The sequence below is a fragment of the Ctenocephalides felis genome, unplaced genomic scaffold (assembly GCF_003426905.1).
Source record: "Ctenocephalides felis isolate EL2017-DRISC unplaced genomic scaffold, ASM342690v1 CF-g0.4_SCAFFOLD_01886, whole genome shotgun sequence".
NCBI classification, from domain to species: domain Eukaryota; kingdom Metazoa; phylum Arthropoda; class Insecta; order Siphonaptera; family Pulicidae; genus Ctenocephalides; species Ctenocephalides felis.
Window position 1 is genome coordinate 67,592,599 of NW_020538040.1, and position 12,333 is coordinate 67,604,931.

Consider the following 12,333-nt stretch of genomic DNA (forward strand, 5'->3'; position numbering starts at 1 on the left):
TAATTTTTGCGATGTATGTTCATATCACAAAAAAGTACTTATGAAAGAAAAAAGTCTGAAACCATCGATAGTATCGATAGTTTGCGAACACTAGCTTAAAGATTTAAGTGAATTCCCCTTTAGCGCTTACAAACAATTTTTACTGGTCAAAGCAAATGTGAATAGCACTAATTTAGGGGAATTATTATTAAAATAAACATGAATTCTTGTTCTTGAAAATTCTTGTTTTTCACTAATTTTAATAGGTTTTAGAGATTAGGAACAAATCACCCATTTTTGTATAAGATCAATGTCTTTTTTTACACGGCTTCTTCTGGAACCAATCTCCATGTAAAAACAGACTTAGGTATATATATATATATATATATATATATGTATAGTATATATATATGATTCTGGATTTGATGTATATAAATATCGTGTGAACGGGATCATAAGTTCAAACTCCTTGCTAGGCAACATGACATTGTGCAGTAGCGATGTCCATTTTCACTTGAAAATATAGTTTCAAAAATATGTTTCCAATTAAAAATACCCCATTTCAGCCACTGCGGTGTGAAATGCCAATGGAAAATTTCTCACAACGTTCTTCCCTGAATGTGTATTTTGAACATTTGAAAACGACAGGCTGTTGCATATAATTTTCCAATAGAAGTACATTTTTGTATATTGAACTGAATTATATTTTATAATTGTAATTATACAATTTAATTGAAGTAGATTGGCAAATGTTTGAGCATGTTTCATGGCTTTTTGTTAGTTCCTACTATATTAAATATACTACATGTATTGACACTTAAATCAGTGAATATGCTTCAATTGCGCTACCTGTGATCCAATATTTCAAAAATATTATGCCATGAACATTAGATTGAACTTCACTTTCATAATGATAAAAATAATTAACAGTGTGTCACATTGTAACTTCTAAAGCCCTAGCACTAACTAATCAATATACTTTCAGGTAAGATACTCTATAATAAATGTTAGTGTAGTAGCCAAATATTGTTCTTAAATAAACTTTATTTGATAAATGGTACATATGACACAATCGATAATTGACACATTTATACAATGGGTATTTTAATGGTATTACTACATTATTCTGCATGGATGCGCAGTACTCATGCAGTTATAGGAATGGCCAGACCATGGAAATCTTATGTCACAAAGTCATTTTGTAAAATAATAGGACACACATATTTAATGAAACAAATTAAAATGTTCTCTTAAAAATAAATGTAAAGTGACATAAAGCTTGCATGATCAGATTATAACACTATAATTCCTATGGATGTATTTGTGACCTAATAATTTCAAATATGAAATTTAAATAAATAATTTGAAAATTACATTACATAGACAATCACATGAATAATTGTGAAATATTTAACTACTAGTAATAATTTTAAAATAATTATCTGACATTTGCTCATATCTTTCACCAATATTTAAATGCATTGAAATATAAATAATATATCTTACATCCGAATTACAATTGTTTTAAGAGACATTTATATAAAAGCATTTTATAAAATAATATAAACTGTTTTAATATAAGGTCTGTTCCTTTAAATACTGCTATAATTGATAACAATTTGACAACACGTTTATAAAAAATTCAATATTAGAACAATGATTTGTCCGATAAACATGTATTTCTATACATGTTTGCTTCATAAATACATGTACATATATAAAAACGTAGTTGATAAATATATAGAATGAAGGTGTAACAAATATATAATTATACATCTACTATTTATCAATGCTAAGTACCCTGTTTTTTTTTTTTTGAGAATATTAATAATAGTCAAGAAACAGACCTTATAATTGATTTTATATAATAATTTTAAATATAATTCAAATAAAAAATAAACATATGTGTGAATACTATATATATATATATATATATATATATATATATATATATATATACACACATATTTATACATACATATACATATATATATATATAAACATATGTATATGCACAAATATTTTGCACTTATCTGAGAAAAGTTTATGTTTTAATAATTAACTTTAATTATAATTGTATTTCCAATTACTTATGCATAATAATCAATATGTGTGGCTAAAATGTCGTTACATGTAAAACTTTATTTTCTCATGACAAGTGCAATAAATCAACAATTTTGTGTTCATTTCACAATAAAAATACATAAAACATAACCTAAATTTATTATAATTAGACAATATAAAAATTTCATAAAAGCATAATTATAAATTGATTATTGTACAATTGGAGATTAAAAATACTTACAAATCAAAAGTCTTATAATAATACTTATTTTACTATTCCAATAGTAATTTTGATCCAAATAAAAAACTTGATAAGTATTTTAATAATTTACAAACTGTTAAGCATATACAACAAAACCTCATAATGTTGATATTTAAATCTATATCTAAATATAAAAATTGTCAATAATCATAATTTTTCCATAAAAATAAGAATAGCTACATATTGAAATCGATGTATAATATAGTCAGTCAATGTTGAATCATAAGTTAAAACATTACTTTTATTAATATTATAAATAGTAATGCAAACACTTTATGTGTATTGTAAGTCTTATCTAAAAATAATTTATTACTCTGAGGAGGTTTTAGTGTATATATATTCAGATTTGTATGAACAATATAAAAAAAATCATATCAATAATTAAAAAGTCCTTTACATACTAACACTTACAAATCTGTATCGTACCAAGCGGCGACCTGATTGTTGTCAATGGGGGGAGATGGCATTGTTTCTAGATGATCAAAATTCAGATCAGTCCCATCTACATCACCAACATCCATGTCCATTGCATATGGAGAATTAGGATTTTGATGAGCGGAACCTATGTCCAAACCTTGCATTGAATCTATTGGTATCTGGTCATACCCTAAGAAAAATTCAAAACAATTAGGGATACCCAATATTAGAAACTAACACTATAGAAGATGTTTTGAAAAGTTCTAAGACAAATACAAGATATTTATATGATTTGTAAATATATTATTTTCAGTATTGTGAAATATTTCAAGAACAATTTAGACTAATAGAATATAAGCAATTTATAAAGTCAAAAAAAGCATGGATCTATTAATAATATAATGAAGAACAACTTTGTTCTTACAATCCACTATCTCTTATCTACGTAAGTATGATTCTGATTCTGATGATTTTGTGCAATAATACAAATCCTTGTAAACAGGTCGTATAAACCATTTTATAATGATTACTACTATGTATTGATGTCTGCCATTTAATTTGAATCAGTTAGGAAAACAGCCATAAAAGAACAGAAACATTGCACATTGCTGTAAAATTTATATTGAAAATTCAATAAATAATACTTTATAAAATGTATCTTCAACAGGTTGATTTAAACTGTATCTATGCATGAGGGAAAGATATAGCTAACAGCATACTTTTCTGTATTAGCTAACAACTCCAAAATAAAAGTGCAATGGCAAATAAAATTAAAGAGATTGCAAACATCGTTTGTTAAAGTGTTAAAAAATGAAAATATCAAACTAAAATATTCCTTAATAATATTAAGATCATCAAACTTTCAATCAATTTATGATAAATCATCTTACCAAATAAGATAGATAATACAACTGAATAATAAAAGCAAATGTCCAAAATATGGGTAATTATAATACATGTACTATAAAACTTTCATAATACATTTCTTTACAACAAAGTAGTGCCTAATTATTTACCTGTTTGTTGAAAGTTTTGGCCCCCATGCGAGCTATGCACGCTGGGTGGCCCACCGCCTTGTTGATACAGCCCTGCATCATAACCCTGATCTGATCCTAACATTTCCTGTGAAATTTTGGGTAGAACAAAAAAAAACTCAAAAACATAAACAAACTACAGAAAATATATTTTCAAGTAGAACCATGCACACTACTAATCATAGTCTTACTATTACATATAAAAACAACAATTGAATAATTTTACTAATAAAAGAACTATTAAGTAAAAAAAAAAAAAACAAGTCGTTCTTTGAATAGAATAAAACTCAAAACTATTTCTATATATTATAATATTAACAGATCGTTGGAGTATTTATTTTATAGATGTTGGCAAATTAGTTTTGATTTCAATTTGAAGATTATCAACATTTGGCACATAACGCAAGGGTATTAAGTATGTGTCGTCAAATCACCCTTTTCATGGTTATTATTAAAATGAGCCCTAAATTATGTAAAAAGAAAACAATATCTATTTTATAAATTTCCAAATAAAAATCTGAAGTTCCGGAATTGATAAAATGATTGTCTAGAAAGAGGCATGTAAATTTATAAAAGTATGTGGAATAAAATATAGATTATTTGAGGACTATATAACAATGCTGATTATTTGATGTGCTTATTTTTTCTGCATAACTCTAAAACAGCCTGCCTTTACAAAAAAAAAAAAAAGTTTTCTTTTTATCCATTATTGAGTGGTTTTCTCAAAAAGTAGAAGATTAACATTCTACAATCACACAATAATATATATTATTTGTAAGTATGTCAATATGATCAAACAACGTTGAAATGCAAAGATAAATTCATTTTCAATTTTAATAGCATATCCTAAGAAAAGTTAAAAATAAGATTTTATTATAAAATAAAAAAATACTAAAGAGAAAAAAAATTACTCATTATACAACACATACCTGCATAATATTCCTTCAGTGAACTTTGCAAAAAAAAAATTATTTTTTGGAAACTAATTACTAGATTTCTATATCTTATAATCTTAACAATTTTAATATAACTGGATAACTTACTTGTAAATCAGATCCAAGTCCCAAATCACCATTGGCCCACAGATTGTTATCCTCGCGGAATAATGAGTTAGTCAGCTCAATGGACAAACGTTTCTTATAATCTTGCGGTTTATCTTCTGACATACGGAAGAGAACGGCAGCAGCATATGTAGCAACACCCTCATTGCGAGAATGGAGTAACTCAGTAAGAGGTGCAGTAGCACCTTCCTGCTCTATCATTTCAGCACCTTCTTTATCAGCTGCTAACTCACAAAGAACACCAGCTGCTACACGCTAATTGTAGGAAGCAGAGAGTTAATTTCAGAGCAATTTTGTTTCACATGAAAAACTATCCATCTGTTTCCAAGCTTGTATAATTTCTACTGCTATTATCTGAGTTTTCTTATTTTCTGATTGTATATTTAAAATACTCACAGAATTATTATATGATGCATAAAACATATATTTACTTATTTTATAAATTATTAATAGATTAGCATAAAAAAAAAAAATATTTTTTCTTGATAATTTAGAAATTATATTAGTTGAGTATGTTTATTATACTCAAGTAAAAATGGTTATTTAGGTAAGTAAGACCAAAGGAAAATAAAAAATACAGTTGCAAAGAAAAAACAAGCTCCAACCTGAATATTTTCAATCTCATTGAATAGGAGTTGTACAAATATTGGTACAACAAGTTGTTGTCGTATGATGGCTCTATTGTTCGATTCTCTAGCCAAAATATGAAGAGCTCCCACAGTGCCTTCAACAATTTCTTCCATCCTAACTCCATCAGCATATGCTCCACTTTGCTGTGATCCGGCTACAGCTGTACGCTACATATACAATAAAATAAATATATTATATATGAATATAATAAATGAATATCAGGATGCAGTCCTGAAAAATGTAGCTATAAATAAACATTGTAAATAAAAGTAAAGTCTATGTCATATCTATAATCAAATATTATTGCACAAAAAATCATTCAAAATTAATTGCATAGTTTTGAAGCATACAAATATTAACAAAATTATTATTGAACCAGTTCACAAGATCAGCAAAATCAATTACTGTATTGAATGAATATTTAATTCAAATATATTATACTTCAACGTCTCAATGTATATCATAATTAGTTCAAATACTTCATTTAGTTCATTTAAATATACAGTAGAACCTCGACTATCCGGACCTCGGTTATACGGATTCGCGATTATCCGGACATAATCGCGACGGAACTTGCATATTCTGATGTGCATATATACATTAATACATTCTCTGTTTTGACGTGCATATATACATTTTTAAAGGGTGGTGTTATCCCTTAAAAATGAAATAAATATTATAGAATCATTAAAAAAGGCGAAACCGGCCGTAAGTTAGCTGATAAGTATGGTGTAGGTACATCCACTTTAAGCGATATTAAAAAAAATGCCGATTCAATTTTGTCATACATTTGCAAGTTAGATAGTGAAAAGGGAAGTGAAAATCGGAAAATGATGAAGAGACCGAAAAAAAATTACTCATTATACAACACATACCTGCATAATATTCCTTCAGTGAACTTTGCAAAAAAAAAAATTATTTTTTGGAAACTAATTACTAGATTTCTATATCTTATAATCTTAACTCTTAGAAGAAGCTTTATATTGTTGGTTCTTACAAAAACGATCAACTAGACAGCCGATATTTGTGAAAAGGAATTACAGTTAAATGAAAAATTAGGCGACGATGAATCGTTTGTGGCAAGTAGTGAATTGATTTTTGTTGATATCTATGTATGGTATGTATTTGTTATTTTTGATAAACAAAACATTATTCTTCATAATCTGGATTATCCGGATTTTCGATTAACCGGATGCCTATCGACAACAATTAGTCTGAATAATCGAGGTTCTACTGTACTTTTAATCACAACTATTCGACAGCTGAATCAAATTTACTTAAGGCATCTTTGAAGGAATTGCAAAGGTGCACAATAAAGTGGGCACATCTATGCTACTGCCAAAAACATCTCTTACTGAATTCAGATAAAATTATCTATCTTATAACACCATTTTTATATTTATACAATATTAATGTACTTATTTTACCCTTTGAGTATCCTGGAAAGCTCTCATCAACAGACGAACCAAATGGTGAATGGCGCCATTTTCTCGTAGAGGAGCATGATTGGCGGGACACAGAGCAAGATTTCGTATTAGTCCAATTACAGCTTTTACCAATGGCCAACGGGATGGAGGATGCAAAAGTTTTACAATCACCTGGAAGGCGGGAATCTATTATAAGGAAAGAAAAATTAGTAAGATCTGATTTAACCAGATCTAAAACTTCTTTATTAGTTATCTCTCTTGTGGCTACGGATTTACCTGAACACCGTAGTTTAGCCTCACCGAATTTTGAGCCATTTCGGATTCAACATGGCGTGATGTAAGATGCCTTAAAGCACAAACTGCTGGTTCTGTTATTTCTTCTCGATCACCAGCATTAACAATAGTTCTTACCAAAGCATCAACACCACCAACTTGGCATACTGTTACTTTATTACGTTGATTATTACATGTTAAGTTTGATAATATACCAGCAGCACATGTTACAACATTTACATCAGTAGATGCAAGAACTTGAACCAAACTGTGCAGAAGACCTTCTAATCCATCTACTTTAGTTCCAGCATCTGATAAATTTCTTAAAGTCCACAGGCAGTTCTGAACTAGACGCTGAGATGTATTGCCTAAATGCATAGCTAAAGCTTGCATGCCACCTGCTTCCACAATAGCTGGTTTGTTGCTTGAACAAACTGACAGAACTTTCAAAACTCTGGATGTGGTCCACAGCAACTTCTCATAGTCATATGAACGCATTATGCGTACCAACTCTACAGGTCCTTGAGAAGCAAGGATGATTAATTTACTCTCTTGATTACCATAAGCCAAAATTTGAAGACAATCTGTGACTATAGCAAGAAACTTGACATTATTGCGCTGCAATAGATTAACCATTTTCTGCAGGCCACCTGCTAGGCGGACTGCCATTTTGGAACCATCTTGGTGAAGAAGAAGATTATGTAAAGTTGTGATGGCATAGAAAAGAACACTTTCCACTTGAGAACTAAGCAGTTTCACTAAAGCAGGTATTCCACCACTCTTGAAAATAGCCAACAAACCTTGTCTGTGGTGTGATAAATTATGCAAAGTCCCAACAGCTCCTTTAGTTGTTTCTAAATCATTTGAATTTGAAATGGCACGAACTAAAGCTGCAACCATTTGAGGACTGTTCATTATAGCATGACGAGAAGCTTCTTTTTTAGATAATTGATGAACCATCATAGCAGCCTGTGAGACAACCACTTGATCCTCGTCATTTAATAATTTTATGAGTTCTGGAATAGCACGTGTAGCCAAATCTGCATCATCTTGATAATTGATGAGATTTACCACTGCATGCTTTAACATTTGAGAAGGTTCAGCAAGTCTTTGCACTGCAGTAGCTTGTGCTGGGTCAAACTGTGTTGAAGGAATCTCAATTCCTTCTTCAAGTGTTTCTGGGAACATGGCAGCACGTACCCGTTGAGAGCGAGTCTGACTCAGTTGTTGATTCATGTCTAATTAGATGATAATAATAAAATCACTTGTAACAAGCATAAAAAATGTAAGATCATACATTGAAGTGTTAAAAACTAAATTAATTAAGTAGTAAATAATATACAATAATAGAATTTTTCAATAAATAAGTTGACCAGACAATTTTTTGCATTAGAATTATTATGCACTGTAATTTTTATATAATTCCTAAATCGGTCACTACTTCTAGACCTATCAGTATTGAGATATGAAATGATTGATATCATTTTAAAGCAATATATTTTATTTTATGCAATTAATATTGTGAAACTTTTATTAATATTTAAATTATTGTTACAAAAAACATGTAAACATTTTTTATTTTGATTGTTACAACCACGGTACTAAACTTTCAATATAGATCAAATGTATGTAATGAAGAAATACAAATAACAAAATTACCTTCTACTTGATCTTGTGTAAACCCTTGTGGAAAACCTTGATCTAAATCGAACATCAGTTGATGATCGCCATCCATCTCGTCTTCCTCTTTCCCGCATAATGAAGGAACTTGAGTTGCAGCCCCAGAGTGAATACCAGAATCACCCATATAAGAATTCTGCTGCCAGAGCAGTGTTTGCTCTTTAGAAGATGAAATCGGCAAGTCCGATGCACTATAGTTGTTATGTGACACTGAAAATTGGATATGGAAAATTAAATCAAAGAACTTTAATTATTTTATTCTAGCACTTTGAATTAATACTGCTATCATTCTAATACTATATTTTCAAAATTAAACTAACATATTTCATTCATTATTCTTTATATCAAAAATACATCAAAACACGAGTCTATTTTCAAACACTTTTAAATAAATTTTACTTACTTGTGCGATTTTGGGCCGGTTGATAAGCCATCGCGATATGTGTTCTTCCTGTAAGCAAACTTATTTATAAAATTCACGAAATTAATTTTAATTAATAATTAATTTATAGTTGCACATATTTTTCAATCACTATACACTTTTGCAGACGCAAACACTTTTATGAATTCTCAGAATAAAGTGAATTTTATGACTCAGAATTACACCAATTTCTTAAAGACATAAAGTATTAGATACCCAATTGAAGTATCAGTTGTTTAATAATAAGGCAACTAAATTAAATATTAAACATATGTAAAGTAAATAAAATTGAAAATTTTAATGTAGGCCAAAAAATGTTTCAGGAATCTTTCTGAGATAATAATTGTTTAATGATTAGTGACAGCCATTTTCAAATACCGTTTCCACCACACCCTGTTAAGGTTTATAGTTAATTTGTTATATTTCACTCAGAAAATGATTCAGAATTGTTATAAAGCACTACATATTATAGTTATTGACAGAATTCTAAAACTGTGATCAAACTAGTATGGAATAAGTAAATACAATATACAACATGGCGTCAAGTCAACAAAATACACAGAAAAATATTTATTAGAAACGGGAATCAGAATCAACACTTTTTGTATCTCTAAACGTTAAACTTGTTTCTGGGCCGTAAAATTCACTAAAACAACATACATATTGTGCAAAATAAACATGTAACATCAAATTTAAATTTTAATCAATGCGTACCCAATTGAACTACTCGACATACAAATACAAGAAGCTTCAAACCATAGAGCGCTGTGAGTCGATTCAGAGGCACGACGTTTCGTATAAAACAAGGGTCAAAGGAATATGACAACAAAACTGTATGCTTATTTATCTATGCTGTATACAGTGCTGAAAGCGGTAAATTATGAAATTCATAGATAAGGATGAAACTGATGTACTCCTTTATAAAAAAAAACTAGTAGGGCCTTAAGGCAAATTGCTGGAACTTTCCGAACCGTAATTAAACATACGAGAAATGAAAATTCTCAATAATTGTTTTGAATAATTTCAAAACTTTCAAAATTTTCAAATAATTTTGATTATTTATTATAAAAACATACTGTAAACTTATAAGTGCTTTTTAAATTGGGCGACGAGCGTATTCTACAAACAACTTTGTGTATGTTTATAAGAATTTTTTTTAAATTTGATTTTTTTGATAATTTAGTTTTTTTTTTCAAAATTTTGAAATTTTTTGGAATTTTTTAAAAAAAATAATGATTGATTTTTTTAAAAATTTTGAAATAATATCACATTTTTGTAAGAAATCCATTTTTTTTAAATTTTGATATTTTTGAAATTTTTCAAAATCTAGTTTTTATTTTGAAAATGATGAAAAATTTGGAAAATTTGAATTTTTTGTATCTTTGAATTTTTTTGAAGGTTTTTAATTTTTTTTTGAACTGTCGAAAATGTCGAGCCCATTTATTTGAACCTAATACGTAAATTTTAAAATTAAAAATCTTGGTACCGAACGCAAAGAATTGACACAAAATGTGTACACTTTATTAAAATCTCTATATAATATCTAATAATTTCATGTGTATATGTCCAATGAACATTTTTGACCGCCAAATGGCATTTTTTTAACTTATTTTTATTGACAGTCCACAACCGCTGGACCTGCCTTTCTAAAAATTTGAACTCTTCTTCGTGTAGTCAAGAAAAATAAAATATTTTTTGAATAAATCAAATCGGACGCTTCGCTCTCTCAAGAACTGAATTACTATTTTTAGTTCTTTTTGCTCCGTATCTTCTAAACGGCTTGACCTGCTTATGCCAAAAACTAATCAGCACGTCTCCTTATCAATACAAATCGAATGCTTCTTAAACTATTTAAATTGGTTGATCCGTGTTCCCGAAATCGTCGACAAATCCGCACACACGCACGCACATACATACACATACACATACATCCATTTTTTCCTAAGATATGCCAAAATGTTCGAAAGGTTTTAAAACGTGAAGATATATAAAAGGATTCATTTTCGATTTTTTTGCGATTACTCTGTCTTACCCTATGGGAAGCTAAAATTATGATTTTTTATTTATAATTAACTTCCCGTAGGGTAAGTTAAAGTTATAGCAATCGTCCAAAAATCTAAAATGAAAATGTTTGCATATCTTTACGTTTCAGGTTTCTGAACGTTTTGGAATACCATAGAAAAAATGGATGTGCACATGTGCATTTATGTGTGGATACAATTTTTTGTCCAAGTTTTCGGAGCCACGAATCAATCAATTTGAATAATTCAAAAGGATTTCGATTCTTATTGATAGGGAGATGTGCTGATTAGTTTTTGGCAAAGACAGTTTAAGCCGTTTGTAGATACAGAGAAAGAAGTTCAGAAACTGGAAACTCGGTTTTTGCAAGAATCAGGCATCCAATTAGAATGTTTCAAAAAATATTCGGTTCGTATTGACGGCTGATTAGTTATTATTATTAAAGCAGTTCCAGCTTTTGCAAAAACCGTAACTTTGGAGCAAAAAGTGGTAACACTAGCAGTTATTAAGAGAACAGATCATATAATTCAAAAAACATATTGCTTGTGTTGACAGTGTGAAAAAATTAATAGTTTTTGTAGCAAGCAATTTCTATTTAATTCATTAACTTCCCGTGGAGTAAGTTATTGTAATGGGCCGAAAATCGGAATTGAAAATTTTTACACTTCTCGACGTTTTGAAGGTTTCTGAACATTTTGGCATACCTCAGAAAAAATGGATGTGTGTGTGTGTGTATGTATGTATGGATACAAATTTCCAGTCACGTTTTCGGGGGCACGGATCAACCGATTTGAATGGTTCAAAAAACATTCGATTCCTATCGATAGGGAAAACAGCTGATTAGTTTTTGGCAAAAGCAGGTCCAGCCGTTTCGGGGATACGGAGCAAAGAGTGCAGAAAATAGAAATCGACTTTTTGAGAGAACGGAGTATCCGATTTGAATGATCTAAAAAACATTCAATTAGTAATGATTGGGAGAAGTGTTTATTAGTTTTTGGCAAAGGCAGGCCCAGCCATTTCAAAGATACGGAGCTAAATATGTAAAAAATGGCAGTTTTTGAGAGAA

The 12,333-nt window shown here is 29.4% G+C and overlaps 1 protein-coding gene across 4 annotated transcripts; it reads right to left on the reverse strand.

The window, feature by feature from the left end:
- Nucleotides 1–2,519: 2,519 nt before the first annotated feature.
- On the reverse strand, nt 2,520–10,024 carry LOC113377492 (armadillo segment polarity protein). Of its 4 annotated transcripts, none has more exons than XM_026617836.1 (9): nt 9,963–10,024; nt 9,231–9,278; nt 8,807–9,037; nt 7,151–8,385; nt 6,875–7,060; nt 5,423–5,614; nt 4,800–5,072; nt 3,739–3,844; nt 2,520–2,912 (listed from the first exon to the last, which is right to left on the reverse strand). In XM_026617836.1, the coding sequence occupies exons 2-9, from the start codon at nt 9,259–9,261 to the stop codon at nt 2,713–2,715; spliced, it is 2,454 nt and encodes an 817-aa protein (XP_026473621.1). In that variant the 5' UTR covers nt 9,262–9,278; nt 9,963–10,024; the 3' UTR covers nt 2,520–2,712. The 4 variants fall into 4 exon arrangements, with proteins under 4 accessions (XP_026473621.1, XP_026473623.1, XP_026473622.1 ...); XM_026617838.1 differs by lacking the exon at nt 9,963–10,024 and adding an exon at nt 9,909–9,927; XM_026617837.1 differs by lacking the exon at nt 9,963–10,024 and adding an exon at nt 9,627–9,695.
- Nucleotides 10,025–12,333: the final 2,309 nt, after the last annotated feature.

Bases quoted from the DNA above. Each gene is read 5' to 3' on its own strand.
- LOC113377492 (XM_026617836.1), bottom strand. From the start codon at position 9,261: ATGGCTTATCAACCGGCCCAAAATCGCACAA. The intron at 7,061-7,150 runs GTAAATCCGTAG...TCCTTATAATAG, and splicing joins GGCTAAACTACGGTGTTCAG to ATTCCCGCCTTCCAGGTGAT. The intron at 5,073-5,422 runs GTTGGAGCTTGT...TCCTACAATTAG, and splicing joins ATGAGATTGAAAATATTCAG to CGTGTAGCAGCTGGTGTTCT.